Source organism: Panthera leo, chromosome F3 (assembly GCF_018350215.1).
Source record: "Panthera leo isolate Ple1 chromosome F3, P.leo_Ple1_pat1.1, whole genome shotgun sequence".
Taxonomy (NCBI): Eukaryota; Metazoa; Chordata; class Mammalia; order Carnivora; family Felidae; genus Panthera; species Panthera leo.
The window spans coordinates 41,500,048-41,517,539 of record NC_056696.1 but is presented as its reverse complement, the minus strand read 5'-3'; the positions used below and the strand labels follow the sequence as shown (position 1 = coordinate 41,517,539).

Here is a 17,492-nt window from a genome sequence, read left to right as displayed (position 1 = left end):
CTGCAAGCTTGTTAAGAAATGCAAATTCATGGACTCTTCCCTGGTGACCTCAATCAGAATATCTGGAAATGAGGCCCAGGAAACTGTTTAAATAAGCTTTCCAGATGATTCTTAACACATAGTAAAGTTTGAGAAGCAGTGGGACTTTTCACCTCATTTTAGTTTTCTGAATAATTTTAAAGTTTATTTATTTTTCAGAGAGAGTGCACATGCATGTATGTGTACATGAGCAGGGAGGGGCAGAGGGAGAGGGAGAGAGAATACCAAGCGGGCTCTGTGCTGTCAGTGCAGAGACTGATGTGGGGCTCGAACTCACGAATTGTGAGCCCATGATCTAAGCAGAATCAAGACTCAGACTGCTTAACTGACTGAGCCACCTGGGCACCCCAGTTTTCTGAATGATTTATACTGAGTTAATTTATCATTGGATGGATTGGAATTAAGTACTGTTAGTACTGTTAGTGAAAACCTGTTAGTTATTGCAAGTCTACATTTCTGTTGAATTTTTTTCAGGCTATCTGTAGGGACCAAGATGACAAGTGAATTTAGAAGGGCATAAGAAGTCAGAACAAAGGGATCATCATAGTGTATGTCATGTTCATAGTTGTATCCTTGGGACCTAGCACAAACTAGGTCTTTAACTATTTGTTAAGTGAAGGAGCACAGGTCATCCCTAACCCCATCACTGTTGGTCAGCTGGAGGTTTTGTTCATCAACATCTATGAATTTAACATGTTGAAATGTAGGCCTCCCCTGAATCGTGCTTTTCCTACTTCACAGAGATGTGTTCTTTTTTCTAAGATGCTACAATTTTTCTTGATACACTAGGTTGGAGGACGTGTGCCAGTGTTAGACACACTCATAGAACTTGTTACACGAGGCCGATCTATCCCGGTACATCTGAATTCTTTACCAAGACTGGAATTACTAGTAGCTGAGGTTCAGGCTTGGAAAGAATGTGCTGCTAATACATTCTTGACTGAGAATTCTCCATATTCTCTTTTAGAGGTAAGTTTTCAACCAGCCCTTCTACAAGACCTTAGATCTCATAGCTTGTAGAACATGCAGTCCCTTCCCTCACAAAGGTGGCATCACTAATTGATCTGTCATTCTATGAGTTATTTTTTTTCAGTAGAGCCATGGAGATTCTTCTAAACTTCCAGTGAAATAACCTTTAAATGTTACCTGAATTACATTTAGGATAGCATTTGATGGCTAAAGAAGAACATTTTTCTCGTTGAAGTTCCTTAATCTGTGTTAAAATTGGATTTTTAACCTTGGCCATGCTTCACCATTTGCATTTAATAATCCTGTAAATGATCTCATCCACCTTTCATAAAGTGCTATAGTTGTACTTTTTGTATTTTTTGTTAAGCTGATGCTGGTAGCGCATTATGACTGGAATTGGTATATTTCACATTCAACTTATTGTTTAATCCAACCTAGAATCAAAGTCAATCTTTTGTGAAATTCCTCCCTTTCTTCGAAGAGGAGAGTTTTTTGGCTTCAGAGCAGCATGTTACAAAGAAAATGTTAGATATGAAGAAATTTACATCATTTCTACTGCTTAGGCTTTTCTTTGAGGACTTCCTAATGCTTTATCTGAAATCCATTTTACTGGTGGTTGTGCTTTGTCCCACATTAGGTGCTGTGTCCTCGATGTGACATTGGGCTTTTGGGATTGAAGAGGAAGCAGAGAAAGTTAAAGGAGCCCTTGCCAAGTGGAAAGAAGAAAAGCACCAAATTAGAGAGTCTGAGCGACCTGGAGAGAGCTTTAACTGAAAGCAAAGAGACTGCTTCGGCTGTACGTAGCGGGCCTTTTTCTTCTTTCTCTGTTGCTTAGAGAGGATGATTGCTAACCTTTTCTCATGCACAGGAATATTGGTAAGACATGTACAAGAATAACCTTAAGAGCACTCCGTTTTACCAAGAATGCTTTCTGAAATTATCAAATGTAAAAGCTTTGAATAGAAGATGTGTAGAGGTGCAGCAGATAGAGGGGCCTCCCAGTCTGAGTTTTGCAGACTCAGTCTTGTCAGTGCCTGTGAGTTGATCAGGGATGCTGACTGTGGATGTCAGGGTGAACAGATAAGTGAGACCTCAGTACCAACTTACTAATTTACAACAAGATGTACACTGCAGGGGTGCCTGGCCAGCTCAGACCGTGGCATGTGTGATTCTTGATCTTGGGGTTATGAGTCCAAGCCCCGTGTTGGGCGTAGAGCTTACTAAGTAAGTAAATAAATATATATACATACACATAAACACACATACTTAAAAAATACACTTAAAAGTGTATTGGATACCTTTGAGTCTAACTGCATTTGGTAAGCACTGTTGATTCAAAGATGGTATCATTCTAAGAAGCTCATGTTTAGTGAGCGATAGTATCGGGACGAAAGATAGAGATGTGATTTGGATGCTGACAATTTTTTTTTTTTTTTTAGTTGAGCTATAAATGACATGTATTAGTTTCAGGTGCGCATCATAATGATTTGATTGGTCACTACAGTAAGTCTAGTTAACATCTGTCACCATACAAAGTTAGTTTTTTCTTAGGATGAGAACTGTAAAGATCTACTCTCTGAGCAACTTCCAAGGATACGGTACAGTGCAGTATTAATTATAGTGAACATGTTGCACCTTATATCCTTAGGACTTATTTTATAACTAGAAATCCGTAACTTTTGACTGCATTTACCCAGTTTGCCCATTCCCCACCTCCTGCCTCTGGCAGCCACTAATTTATTCTCCGTTATCTGTGGGTTTGGGTATTTGTTTGGATTCATACAATATTTGTCTTTCTCTGACTTCTTTCGCTTAGTCTAATGCATTTATATGTTGCAGATGGCAAGATTTCCCTTTTTTTAGTTTTTTAATGACTGAATAACATTCCATTGTGTATACATATACCACATTTTCTTTATCCATTCATCCATTGATGGACATTCAGGTTGCTTCCATGTCTTGGCTGCAAGACAATAATGATGCTGCAGTGAACATGGGGGTGCGGATATATTTTTGAGTTAGTGTTTTTCTTTCCTTCAGATAAATACTCAGAAGTGGAATTGCTGGATCATATGGTAGTCCTATTTTTAATTTCTTGATGAACCTCCATATCGTTTTCCATAGTGGCTGCACTAATTTACATTCCCATCAACAGTGCATAAAGGTTCCCTTTTCTTTACATCTTCACCAACATGTATTATTTCTTGGTATTTTTGATACTAGCCATTCTGATAAGTGTGAGATGATCTTGCATTATGATTTTGATTTGCAGTTTTATGGTTGACCACCTTTTCATGTACCTATTGTCATCTTTATATGTCTTTGGAAAAATATTCAGATCCTCTGCCCATGTTTGCTTTTTGCCATTAAGTTGTGTGAGTTCTTTATCGATTTTGGATATTAACCCCTTATCAGATATGTGCTTTGCCAATATTTTCTCCTATTCTGTAGGTTGCCTTTTTATTTTGTTGCTGGTTTTCTTTGTTGTACAGAAACTCCCTGGTTGGATGTAGTCCCATCTGGAGGCTTTAAGTAGCACAAAGTGATGCCCATGGTAGAGCAGAACTGTAGCTGCTACGACTGGAATAGAAGGGTTCTGTCTCTGGCTAGGGCACTTTTCTCCCTGGTCTGTTCCTTTGTAGCTGCCTGACTTCTCTGGTGATGGACATGGGATTGCCTTGACTTGTGTGTTTTGACACAGACTTCCTTAGTTAGGGCATATTCCTATACTGAGTCAGATTCTAATCAGGTTCTGCTGCTTGAGCATCATTCTGTTGTTTTTTTTTAAGGTGCTATTATTTCTGTGGTTTATTTTTGTAAAGATACTGACTGTTGGCTTTTTTTTTTTCAAGTTATTTATTTATTTTGAGAGAGAGAGAGCATGCGAGCAGGGGAGGGGCAGAGAGAGGGAGAGAAAGAGAATCCCAAGCAGGCTCTGCACCCCAGGTCTTTTACTGTCTTTAACATTAAGGCCTTATACCTGTGCTAGACACAGCCACTGTAGATAACGAAACCGGGTCCCTCATGAAATAATTAAATAGAAACCACTTTTCTTACACACACACGTGCACACATGTGTGCATGCTGTAAAATAAGCTCATTAGGGCATGGACGATAGCAGCTTGCTTTTCTGCAGAGTGTCAGGTGTACTTGAATCGTAAAGTCTTTCCTCTCTCTTAAAATGAGAGCCGTGTGACAGGAAAGTGCTGAGTTCATTTAACCTGTTTACATGACTTGAGAATACACATAAACAGAATCAACTTCACAGTAGAAAGCTGAAGTGATACTGTACATATTTCTGAACAATATTTATGATATGTCCATAAGTGGAATCTTTACATGAAGGCACTAAGCACCTACTATATAAGAAGTCCAAAACATAAACAAGTTGAGGTATTACAGATTTATTCCTTATGAACCATGAAGTAAAAGCTGTCTAAATGTGATAAACTAAAAATCATTAGCTACAACAAGAGTTAGCCTTACCACCTTGAACTTAATAGTCTGGGTTTCCCCAATAAAAGGCTGGACCACAGTCCTCTAGCACTCCACTGATAGACAAATACAGGTAAATAGGGGGAAACTGTAGATTTTTAAAACTGCACTTTCCCCTCTAGAAACAGAACTTATAGGCTGCAGGAGCCACTCCATTCCCCAGTCCTATTCCCAGCTCCTTGCAATGTTAACCTGTCACAGTTCAAACCATTCCCAGTTATCACACCCACCCACTTCAGACCCATCATGATTCGCCAGATGAGGTGCCCTAAGTCATAAGGCCAGAATGAACTCTCCATTATCCCTTTTTGGAACGGAGAAGAAAATGTATGAATGAATGTTTAAGGAAGAAACAAAAAGATGTGGAAATAAATTAGGTAACAAACCTTTGGTATATTTTTTCAAAATTCTCTAATTTCTGTAGACGAAAACAATGTACAGGTAGTATATGTGGGTTATGTGACTTCTAACTTAGAAATGGAGAGCAAACAGGGGCACTTGGGTGGCTCAGTTGGTTAAGTGTCTGACTCTTGATTTCTGCTCAGGTCATGATCTCACAGTTGTGAGATGAAGCCTCACAACGGGCTCTGCACTGACAGCGTGGGGCCTGCTTGGGATTCTCTCTCTCCTCCTTTCTCTGCCCCTCTCTGGTGCACGTGCTTGCTAGCTCTCTCTCTCTCTCTCTGTCTCTCTCTCTCAAAATAATTAAATAAATAAACATTAAACAAGAAAAGAAATGGAGAGCAAATGGCATCTCTTTCAGTGTTCTGCTATGAAATCAAGTAGGTAATGGATGAGTTTTTAAGCCAGAGATCCTCTAAATGGGCATACACTAGACTCTGAAAGGTACAGTATGCAAAGTTCAAAGCAGGCAGTGTCTTGGGCGCCTGAGTGGCTCAGTCAGTTGAGCATTCCAGCTCTTGGTTTCGGCTCTGGTTGAACTCTCAATTTGTGAGTTTGAGCCCTGCATCGGGCTCTTCTGCGCTGACAGCGTGGAGCCTGCTTGGGATTCTCTCTTCTCTCTCTGCCCCCTCCCCCCAAGAAATAGAGACCTCAGTTACCACTGTGTAGTCGCTACTCTAGCAACTTTTCCATCTAAAGTACCTCTCTAAAAGAACACAGAAGCTATTGGAGCTATGCAAACATGGGGAACCTCAGCAATCAGGACGTGTAGAATGTGAAAGAAAGCCCGTGTCTTTCAGGAGAAAGTTTTCTAGGAAGTAAATGCTCAGGGAAGTTGGACTTTCAGGAAGTAGTGTGTGCGGTGTAATTGCTCACACTGTTGGTTGTGTGCCTGGCAGAGAGCACTCTATCACACATCTCTCATTTAGTCATCAGCGCAGCCCTGTGAGGTGGGCTTTACTCCATTTTAGACATGTGAAAATTTAGTCCAATGGAATACACTGCCCAGGGTCGCTTACACCAGTCAGTGTGACAGAGCCAGGATTCAAATGCAGATCATCTACTTTGGGACCCTAGAGTTTTAGGAGTGGGCTGAATTCCCTCTGGCATTGTCCTTGACCGTGAACTCCTTTTTAGATGGCAACACTTGGGGAAGCTCGCCTAAGGGAAATGGAAGCCTTGCAGTCTCTCAGACTAGCCAATGAAGGGAAGTTGCTGTCACCTGTCCAAGATGTGGAGCTGAAAGTCTGCCTGTGTCAGAAGGCCCCAGCTGCCCCTATGATCCAATGTGAACTCTGCAGGGATGCTTTCCACACTAGCTGTGTGGCAGTACCCAGTATTTCGCAAAGCCCCCGAATCTGGCTTTGTCCCCATTGTCGGAGGTCAGAGAAACCTCCATTAGAGAAAATTCTGCCCCTGCTGGCCTCCCTGCAGCGTATCCGAGTTCGCCTTCCCGAGGGAGATGCACTTCGGTATATGATCGAAAGAACCGTGAACTGGCAACACAGAGCCCAGCAACTGCTTTCATCAGGGAATCTCAAATTTGTGCAAGATCGAGTGGGCTCAGGACTGTTGTATAGCAGATGGCAAGCCTCAGTGGGACAAGTGTCAGAGACCAGCAAGGTGAGTCTGAAGTTTTCTTTGCCGGTTATTGGAAATCTGCTTGGCCCTGAACCTCTTCCCTGAACCTTCAGCTCTGGTATTGCTGCTCTTCCTGGTGATCCCTTAACCAGCACTCACTTTTCAGCTCCCCTCTTGGAGGGGTGTGTGTACCTACATATGGGTTGTTTTAGTTTCCTCTGCTCCTAGCAGTCAGAAGTTGTCTCTCAGTGAGGCAGTCTGTTTCTGTAGAGCAGATTTCACCTTGTCACATATACCTACAATTTTCCCATTCGTGTGTATGAATCTAGGTATGTATTTAATATGTATGAATTTTTATAATTAAAGTTTTGCTTAACTGTCTTCCCCCCTCCCCCTTCCTCTCATGGAAGCCTTTGGGTAGAAGGGAAGGTGCCTTCTGCCTTCTGTCTCTTACTGCCCCATGAACAGGGAACAGGTTTTGAAGTGTCTGAGTACCATGTCGTTTCAGAGGAAAGGCAGTGGGTTTCATACCATCTGTGATCTTTCTGCCAAAAGCCAGATTCTTCTGACCACCATGGGGATGGGCAGAGTCTTTTGTCTTCTTCTGTAGAAGGTGTCTACAGGAAAAGAATGTGAAGATACCAGAAAAGTACAATCAGAGGGCAGTATTCAACCTTCATAGAAATTTGACCTGATGACTTTCAGATATAGTGCAGCTTTCTCAGGCAGGGACTCACAGCTCCCTTGTGCTACTAACACAGACATGAAGTATAAGAATTACATGTTAAGCAGATCAGAGATAAGGACAAAAAATTATTTTCTCATATTGGTTTCCTTTTTTTTTTTTTGTAATTTCCAGGCTTTTAAAATACAGTACCTGGCACTTAGCAAATGATGAATTAAATTTTTGTGCATAGATGAGTTGACGTTATTTGGCCAACCTACAGTGGAGATTCTTTACACAAGATACACCAGAGATTTACCTTTATTAATAAAGGGAGAGGACACAATTGTTACTTGTTTACTAGTTCATGGTCAAAGGAGTGTTTCTCCTAGCTTCTTTAATAAACACTGAAGAGTGGATGGAGGTGGATGTGCATGAGATCTGGCAGTTCCTCAGTTGGTTTACTCAAAGGGGCACACGTCTGTGTTCCTTGTGTTACAGTCTTCATTAGGAGACTTACCCAGGGAATAAAAAAGAGACTTACATGGGGTATGATCTGTTCTCATGCAAAGAAAATGACTTATTTCCCAATGGTGCTCTTGACCTCTCTGAAGTCAGTCCAAGTAAAACCAGGAAGACTGAAGGATTGGTGGATATGAGCTGATGTGGCTAAATTTAAGATACTTGGAGACTTTTCAGTTGGGAAGACTTTCTTTCCTGTTTTCCTAATTGATAACCCAAACTACTTTCCTTGGACTGGTGGGAGAATTTTTAATCCTGAAGAAGCCTTACTATAAAATGTTTTCCTTCCATTAGGGATCTCAACCCACTGGCACAACATCCTTCTCCTTGCCTGATGACTGGGACAACAGAACCTCATATTTACACTCTCCCTTCTCTACTGGACGAAGTTGTATCCCCCTCCATGGTTTGTATTTATTATTATTGTTGTTGTTATTGTTAGGACTGGATAGTAATAAGTGATCTTGCAGTAGGTTTTTGTTATAGATGTTCAGATGTAAAAAAAAGGCTTTATCCTCAAATGTCAGATATGAGTTACTCTGTATTTGCAAGGTAGAGAAGGATCATGTTTGAAGGTTTATAAATGCAAAGTAAATAGAGAAAGTCTTTCGTACATGTTTTCAGGGATGAAAGGGTTAATCCCATGCCAACTGACATTTAAATACCAGTCACTTCAGTCAGATGCTAAGTCATGGGCTCCCTTGGGAACTTAGAGATAATCCATACTTGAAACCTGCCTCCCTTTTTCCTTATACAGTTGACTCTTGAATAGCATGGATTGGAACTGCACAGGTCTGCTTATACAGACTTTTTTCAATAAATACAGTCCAGTACTGTAAATGTATTTCCTCCTCGTTACGGTCTTCTTAACATTCTTTTCCCTCTAGCTTAGTTTATTATAAGAATACGGTGTATAATACACAAACATACTCAGATGTGTTAATCAACTGTTCCATGTTATCAGTAAGGCTTCCAATCAGCATTAGGCTATTAGTAGTTAAACTCTGGGGGAGTCAAAAGTAACACATGATTTTCAGGGGTTCAGCACCCTCCACTCCCACGTTATTCAAGGGTCAGCTGTACTTACTATGCAAGACTGCCCCATGAGTTCCACCCAAAGCTGCAGCTGGAGTCCGGCTCCTTAGTCCTGCCAGCACAGCAGGTGTTTGGTAATGGGACTGGAGGTACTTGATCAGCTCAGATTGCCTATGCCCTGCCCTGAGGGCAAAAGCTATCCTGGCAGAGGTACTACCTCTTCTGTGTTAGCAATAAGTAAGGGAAGAGGGGATTCAGTGTAGAATTAGTACTTCCCTAGCAATCAGAAGGCAGAACACCGAGTTTGGGCTCTATTTCAAATAGAATCACAGTGAGCAGACCTCACTTCAGTTGAACATAATTTTACAAGGAGAGGGTGGCAGTGGTATGAAGGGTGGTCCTGCTTTTCTTGCAGATCTGAGTGACGTGTGAAACGCTCTGTCTTATTGTCATGAGGCTTTGGTGTGATCTTTCACAGGTGTTAGCCCAGAAGTGAATGAGCTGTTGATGGAAGCTCAGCTGCTCCAGGTATCCCTTCCTGAAATTCAGGAACTTTACCAGACTTTACTTGCAAAGCCGACCCCTGCTCAGCAAACTGACCGGAGCTCACCAGCTAGACCCGGCGGTGAGAAGGTGGGTTGTCTGATGGGCAGCTGGGAAAGGCAGTCTGGGGTGGGGAGACTGATTCTTAGTGTCATCCCATCTAAATAGTTTGGTGAGTGAGATGCTGTCTTTGATCCAGAAAAGGATGCAAACGCTACTTCACAACCCCATTCCTAAGGCCATCAAAGAGCAGATAGGTGTTAGGCATCACTTGGGGCTCACATCCTGGAGTTTGGTGCTGTTTTGTAAGTGACTATGACATTTTTTTTTTCCTTTCTAGCCCGGTGCTTCTCCTCATCTCCATGTGATAATAGCTAGAAGCAGAATTATTTTTTTTTCCTGTCAGAGAAATACTGTAGAGATGAAAATGTAATTATAGCTGGGAAGGCCTTTTGGTATAAAGCCTTCAGAATTCAAAGAATATCTCGGAGTTAACATTTAACAGATGCTTTCACTGCTCTACCCCGAACAGGACAGATGGGGTGAGGACTCGGTCACCAGACTTATAGGGGGCCCATTTTGAGTGCTGACTTACTTGAAGGGGTAGATACCATGTATGTCTTGTTTCTTAGCATGTGAAGATGCTGCTGTTTCTGTTAGTGAGCTAGCTGACCTGTGACATTGAAAGCTCCTGAGAATCTAGTGAGGATACGGAAGAATCTCACTAAAGACAGCACGAGGACGATATCATTTAGAATTTTAGTTTTCGTGATGCTACCAAATAGTAGTGTTGTAGTACCACTGTTGATTGTGTTCAATTAATGCACCTTATTTCCGTAAGGGATGGGGATGTATATCCTTAAAGAAGGAACGTATTCCATGGTTCCTGAGAAGTCTGTAGGGCAAAGGATAACCAACCATACACTCTTAGAAACTGCATAGTAGTCAGTCACTAACAGATTTGGCGAAAAGAAAAATGTAGGCATCTGTCCATCTCCTGGTGCTAATTTGAAAGCTAATCATGTCTTTAACATTTTCTTTTTCCACTGTTTTTGATAGCACTAACGGTTAAGTCAGTTAACTCAAACAGGTTGTCCTACAGGACGTGAGGGGAGGTGGTGGCAGTTTGTTAGGATGCGGTATTTTTTTTTTAATGTTTATTTTTGAGAGAGCACAGGTGGGGGAGGGGCAGAGAGAGGGGAACAGAGGATCTGAAGTGGGCTCTGCACTGATAGCAGCGAGCCTGATGCCGGGCTTGAACCCATGAACTGCAAGATCACGATCTGAGCGGAGGTCAGATGCTCAACTGACTGAGCCACACAGGTGCCCTGCAGTTTGTTGTTGTTGTTGTTGTTGTTGTTGTTTGTTTGTTTTTTTTAGCATTTTTAATTTATTTAAGTCCTCTCCACACCCAGTGTGGGCCTTGAACTCACAACCCTGAGATCAAGAGTCACATGCTCTTCAGACTGAGCCAGCCAGGTGACCCAGGATGCAGTATTTTTTTTAATGTCGATTGGAGATCATCTGGTGTCTCATACAGCTGACACTTAATTTCACTAGTTTGAGTAATGGGCAGAGTGTAGGCTGAAATTGAATTTGTCCGTCCTCCACCCAGAATGACTGCTGCCGTGGGAAACGAGATGGAATCAACAGTCTTGAGAGAAAACTGAAGAGACGCCTGGAAAGAGAAGGCCTCTCCAGTGATCGGTGGGATCGAGTTAAAAACATGCGGACCCCCAAAAAGAAGAAAATCAAACTGAGCCACTCCAAGGACATGAACAATTTCAAGTTAGAGAGGGAGCGTAGCTATGAATTAGTCCGTTCTGCCGAAACTCATTCCCTGCCCTCAGACACATCCTATTCTGAACAGGAGGACTCTGAGGATGAAGATGCCATCTGCCCAGCTGTGAGCTGCCTGCAGCCAGAAGGAGATGAGGTCAGTGAGGTTTGGGCCATAGAGGACGTGCTTTCCCTTAACTCAGAAACCCTGTAAGCTACACCTCATCTCGCTGGGTCTTTCTCTTCTGCTTATCTGCTTTGAGCTGATCTGAATGGATTGCTCAGCCCTCCCCCACTGATATCTCTGCTCTTACCATCGTTCCTGGGTCTTCTCCCTTTTCTTGAAGAAACTCTTATTCTTCCCTTTTTCCTTTTCCTGCTATTCCAGCTTTCACCGTCCCGGCGCTAAGAAGGTGGGAGGGATGCTGATGTAATGCCCTTTTGCTTACTTATCACAGGGCGGCGCTGTCTTAACCCCAAAGCAGTCACGACTTGAAGAATGGCTTTGACTTGGTTGCTTTGGCTGGTGGGCCAGCTACACTCATGTGGCGTAGCTGTTGTGCCAGAGGTCCCAGTGGTGGGACGGTGGCCGTTAGTGGCAAACGGCCTGAATATCTTGAGGCTGGCCTGCCCAATTTTGAATCACATTTTTTCCTCTGAAAACCCCATCTCCCTGCTCTTTGTAACCAGGTGGACTGGGTCCAGTGTGATGGCAGCTGCAATCAGTGGTTTCATCAGGTCTGTGTTGGTGTTTCTCCAGAGATGGCAGAGAAAGAAGACTACATCTGTGTGCGCTGTACTGTGAAGGACGCACCAAGCCGAAAATAAAACACACACGCACACACACACACACACACACACACAGACAGACACACACACACAAAACACCCCCCCGCCCCCAACCACTTAACGTAATTCAGGACTCCAACCAAGAAGATTTCTTCAATTTCTCAGCAAAGCTACAGGACTGGTATTCAAACCAGCCTGTAAACGGTGCTATTTCTATTCCTTACGGGATCATTTTTCCAGAACTCTTTGAAAAAAAGAAAAAAACAACTAAAAAAATTTTTGACACTTTTTGTATTTTTTTCCTTAAGAGCTGTTTGTGGTTGTTGAGGTTTGAAATGCTGACTGTTTTTTTGCAGGGGTTTCCACCAATTTGGAAGGCATTAGAGCTTGCACCTTTTCATGTACAGCATTAAAATCTTACCTCTGTCTGGGATTTACCGGCTTAAGAGTCCAACTCAGTTTCAGTGCCCAGAAGGGCACCAGAAATTCCAGTAAATCCTCATTTGAGGAATTTCTCTCTTGTTTACTCTGTTACCATATTGGGGAACTTAAGTTTTTCACTTTTGGGGTTTTTTGTTTGTTTCTTTATCCACTTTTCTTTTCCTGGTAGACTAGGTTTATTTATCTAAGCAATAACTTCTATGTTGGTTTCAGTGGCTGGAATTAAAACAAAACAAAACAAACTTCCAAACAGTGTGTTGGTGCTTTAGCATTTGGTTGATGTACAGAACACGAATGTCTAGTTTCTAGTGTCACTGATGAACTAGTGATGTAGAAAAGAGACTGCTCTGTAAGTCATTGCCACAGCTGTATTTTGGCTTTCTCCCTGCCCCTTCGTTCCTCTCCTTATTTTTTTGGTAGCTTGTATCAAATGTTGCAGTTTATATTGTGGAATAAATCCTTGGTCCTAATTTAACACTAAATGCTGGTTATTTAGAGCCATTAGACTGCAGCTTCTCCTGCCCCTCTACCTTGCGGGCTTTGAAGAACTAGAGGGGGGTTGCTTGCTTTTGCCTCTGCCCAACTAGGCCCCAGTAGCAGTGGACGATTCTTTTGTATCCTGCTCTGTTTGGCGGGCCATGTGCCTCCAGTCTCCACTAATAAAGAACCCCACCCAGTCTCCATGGAATAGAACTTGTCTTTAAAGCCATGCTGTTTTTAAATAAGCTTTTCAGAATGGTGGCAAATCATTCCAATCCTCAAATCGGTCTTCCTTGTGGAAATGAAGTCTTTGTTATATTTGAATTGACAGGGAAACTGGGTTTTGGGTTAAGATGTCAGAAGAGCATCTGAGGAAGATGATCCTCACGGAAGGCTGCAAAAATATGGGTTGAGGGACAGCAAGAGCTTGTGACACCCAGGCTCTGCGTCCCTGACTTCCTTCCCTGTCTCTTTCCAACTCTAGCTGTTATTACTGGTTGTCAGTAGTCCATAGCCTTTCCCTTCCTTTTCTTTTTTTAAAGGCCTCTGTTCTGCCGTGGAGAAGACATTCTGGTGAACAGAGCAGACTCTTGCTTGGTTTTTCTCCTTCTGTTAGTAATATTTTCCCCCACATTCTATAGCCATAAACCTGGAGATGGGTAGAACTAGTGGGTCTTTAATAAAACAACAAAACAGCAGTCTGTGATGTAGCAGAGATTTAAATGTACTACCCCCTTTTATGCAATTCAAATAATTAAATCTCTTGTAAGAATGACTTGTAATTGTCTGCAGTTTTCCCACAGTTGTTGTGATGTTTCTCCTTGTCTGATGGGGATTCTGGGGCCAACAGAGAAGAAGAAATCTCCAGAGTACAATCTGGAATAATAGTGGTGTGGCCTTTTTTAAGTATCCAAATTCTTAGAACCCCTTGACATTGGGATAGGATGCCAACTGTCCCAGTTCCATTGAGAATATAAGCTAAAAGGGGACACTGCGGCTAAAATGAAGCCTCTGCCTTTAGAGAGCTTTTGCCCATCTGGGTGTGCACCTCCCATGCCCCTGCTAGTTCTTCCTCACCTTTGGGTTGTACACAATCCCTGACAATAGCATTCTTAGTGAGGTAGATTCTCTGCCTCTCTGAGTTAGGGGGAGAAGGCAAGAATGTGTGTATTTAACATCCGCGCTGTCCCCCCTTCCCCCATGCGGGAACCACTGATCTTTTTATAAAGGATGATGATACTGAAGTTAGAGTGTCAGTTGCCCCAAATTCTACTGCTGGTAAATGACAACGCCTGGGTGGTGTCTTCCAAGTCTCTTTTAATATTCCTCCTACCTTGTGTGCTAACGTGGTAAATGAACAGAGGTACATTTACTTTCTAATTGATACCTTCTGTTAAGTACTCAGAACAACTACAAAGTGATGTTACCGAAAAGCCATGTTTACTGTGTATGAGCTGTGAAGCCGGCCTGCATCCTAGAGAAACATCTGCACCTAGAGAAAGAAGATAAGACACACAGAGAAACTGCTGTTTCACCTCCGTAGTCCTGCCGCTGCATGAGGTGTGAGGAGGAAGGGCTGTTAGACGGAGCCCTAGCCAAGAGGGTAAAGGAGTCTAGTGAACTCGGCACCGAACGGTGGATGGGTGCCCTGCCTTATCCCGGTGACTGTGTGTTGTATTTCTATTTTTCTTTCCAAATCAGCCTCTAGGGGATTTCTTATATGGAATAAAGAAAGGGCTTGCTTGTATGTAGGCTCTGTCTAGCCTGGAGAAAGATTGTGTGATTTGAGGACTAGCCATAAAGGAGGTGGACTTATTTACACCTTCATTTCAGTGTCCTGGGAGGTGGGAGTCCTTGTTCTATCTCAGGGTTAGCCTAAAGCCAGAGATGCTGGCTATGGCGGTGGAGGTTGGTAAAAGCCTGAGTTTTCCTGCTTCATTCTGCCGTATGAAGCTTAAAAAAAAAAAAAAAAGTGTAAAGATCATGAGATTTTAGGTCTTATGTTTTGGCAGAAGTATCTGAGATTCACTTAATTTGCTATTCTGCCCACCATAAAAAGCAACATTACCCTTTGGGTATTTGTGCAGGATAAGTCTGAGAACAGAGTGGATGCCTACCTGGAAGAGGGTAAAACTTGGTTTTGCCTTGTACTTTCCATTGAACTCTGAAGGCCCTTTGGAAATGGGTGTCTGCCTCTTTTTTTTTTTTTTTCTTCTTCTTCTTAATTTCATATATAGTATTGGTGGGTATTTGGCATTCCATTAAGACCCACTTCTGGCTTGGATCAGGCATTGATTGGTATTTAGTGCCCATGGGTGTTCTGGGCTCAATCTTGCCTAGGTTTCCTGCCATATAACACAGACTGGAAGGGATTAGAGATGCTACATACCTGTGACAGGAGATAGAATTGAACAAGTATTTTAAGAATCATTACCCATTGCCAGTCAGCAACTGACTGTGCTAGTCTATGCTGGGCATCAGCCTGAATTAAAAGGTCTTTGCCGTAATGGTGCAGAAAACACACCCCCTTCTGATGAAACTTTGCCTGTTGGGAAGAAGAGCTGAGAAAAACAGTGAAGATGCCAGTGCCTTTATTTATCAGTTCCATATTCGAGTTGGAGTCCTTTCTCAGCTTCTAGTTGAGCACCAGAGTGATGGCCTCACACCTTCCGCCCCTGTCATCAGTCCCTTGCATGTGGCTCCTCAAGCCTCCCATCTCTCTCTCAGAGGTTCCACGTATAACTTGTAATAGAAATGTTAAATGACAAGCTGCCTAAACAAAACATTGTATAAAGTAGGATCTTGTGTAAAGTAATACTGTTGTAAATCCATTTTGAGAGCATAAAGAATTTGTAAAGTGTATATTTCACGTCTTCCAAATTTATGTAAACAAGTTTTCATGTTTCACGATTGCTTACATAGGAACACATCTTTACATTTTTATCAGTGTTAATGGAATGTTTAAAGCCAGCCAGTGATCATCCAGCTCCCTGTTTTGGCTCTGGGTTAATTGTACAGGATGAAGGGCTGGGACATGGTGAGTTTGGATGTCTTTTATTTTCAGGATAACCTGCTGCATTGCGATGGAGGGATGGAATTGTGATGTCATTTGATCTGTTCCAGGTGAGTGGAGGCCAAAGGACTATTCTTTCTGTTTCCCCTGGGAGGGAAAAATAGAGAAATTAAAAAGTTGCCTTTCTAAGGAAACAAGTTATTTACTCTAAAATAAATGCCCACAGACACCCTCTCCCACAAAAACAACACACACGCGTGCGCACCCCCCCCCCCCCCGCCCCTGCACACCTACACCTACACCCCTAGCTCCTGGAAAACTTACCCAACAAGAAGTTCGCGAGGAGTGCAGCTTAAAGCACTGACTCCTTGTGTCGGCCCATGCCAGTGTTTTCTCGCGGACCAAAATTCTAGCAGGAATTTAAAAGAAAGCCCCTTTTATATATGATTGGGACAAGTAGTTTGACAATCAAAAAGTTAAGTATGAAAAGTTGTACCTTTAAGTTAGCTTGTCGTACGTTCAGTTAATAAACTAAAATTGAGGACAATTAGGCAAGGGCCTTCATTCACAATAGTCATGATGCATGCACGTACGATTTTTAGCTTGGAATTTTTTTTTTTTTTTTTAAAGTAAACTCTACCCCTCAACATGGGGCTCAAACTCACAGCCCTAGTAAGATCAAGAGTGGCATGCTCTACTGAGTGAGCCAGCCAGGTGCCCCAGCTTGGACTTCTTCCTAAATGCATAAAGAATTTAGGCATTGTGAAGGAATTGGGACTCGAGAATTCTAGATAATTTACTCTTCTCCAGTCTGTATTTTTTTCCTCCAGTCTGTATTTATAGTTTCAAGTATACCTAGTTTAATAGCAAGTTTTGTAAGCAACTCAACAGCTTTTCTTTTTTTTTTTTTTTTTTTAAGTAATCTACAGCCAACATGGGGCTCAAACTCACAACCCCGAGATCAAGTCATGAACTCTACTGACTGAGACAATCAGCCTCCCCCAGTCTAGTTTTGTTTTTGTTTTTTTAACTTAATTTTTATTTTTTGGAAAGCTAGATAGCAAGCGTGGGAGGGGCAGAGAGAGAGAGAGGGAGACAGAATCCCAAGCACACTCTGTGCTATCAGCACAGAGCCCAGTGTGGGGCTCGAACCCATGAACCATGAGATTGTAACCTGAGCGAAAACCAAGAGCCAGACGCTTAACTGAGCCATCCAGGCACCTACCTCCCCAATCTAGTTTTTATACAGATTATTTTTGCACAATTCGTAGGTTTATGTAATAATTAAAACATAATTAACAAATTAGCAAGTATATAATTAGGAACAAATACTGCTCTACAGGTGATGAGAAGAGAGCAGATTCCCAGGACCCCACAGGCCAAGACCAGTGCCTTTTACAGAATGAATGTCAAGTTTAGCAAAAGCTAGAGTTGGTCTAGGATTGTCTACTATGAAGTCCCTTGGTCCAGCTCTTGCAAGACTTTGTAAAAGTGGACTCTGCTGGGCAGGGAGCCCCACACAGGACTTGAACTCATGACCCTGAGCTCAAAACCTGAACTGATAACCAAGAGTCGGAATTTTGTTCCTTTTGTTCTTTAATGCTAAGTGACTGATTACCTGTCATGGTCACTCTTCCTCAGGGTGATGTAGGCAGCAAGTATCCGCATTTCACAGGTGTGAAAACTAAAGAGATGGTCAGTCCTAGGAGGAGTGGACTTTGGAATGTGATGAGACTTCTG

At 42.4% G+C, this 17,492-nt stretch overlaps 1 protein-coding gene across 2 annotated transcripts in view; it reads left to right on the top strand.

Annotated features, from left to right (window-relative positions):
• KDM5B (lysine demethylase 5B) overlaps window positions 1-15,947 on the top strand; it is an 80,685-nt gene extending 64,738 nt beyond the window's left edge. The window contains exons 21-27 of one of the 2 annotated variants that reach the window (XM_042926276.1): window positions 829-1,008; window positions 1,646-1,804; window positions 6,043-6,528; window positions 7,967-8,078; window positions 9,186-9,340; window positions 10,866-11,186; window positions 15,804-15,947. In XM_042926276.1, coding sequence (XP_042782210.1) covers window positions 829-1,008; window positions 1,646-1,804; window positions 6,043-6,528; window positions 7,967-8,078; window positions 9,186-9,340; window positions 10,866-11,186; window positions 15,804-15,842 — 1,452 coding nt within the window. In that variant the 3' untranslated portion in view covers window positions 15,843-15,947. Of the gene's footprint in view, window positions 1-828; window positions 1,009-1,645; window positions 1,805-6,042; window positions 6,529-7,966; window positions 8,079-9,185; window positions 9,341-10,865; window positions 11,187-11,719; window positions 15,602-15,803 lie in introns of those variants that run through there. The other variant, XM_042926275.1, reaches the window with a different exon arrangement.
• Window positions 15,948-17,492: the final 1,545 nt, after the last annotated feature.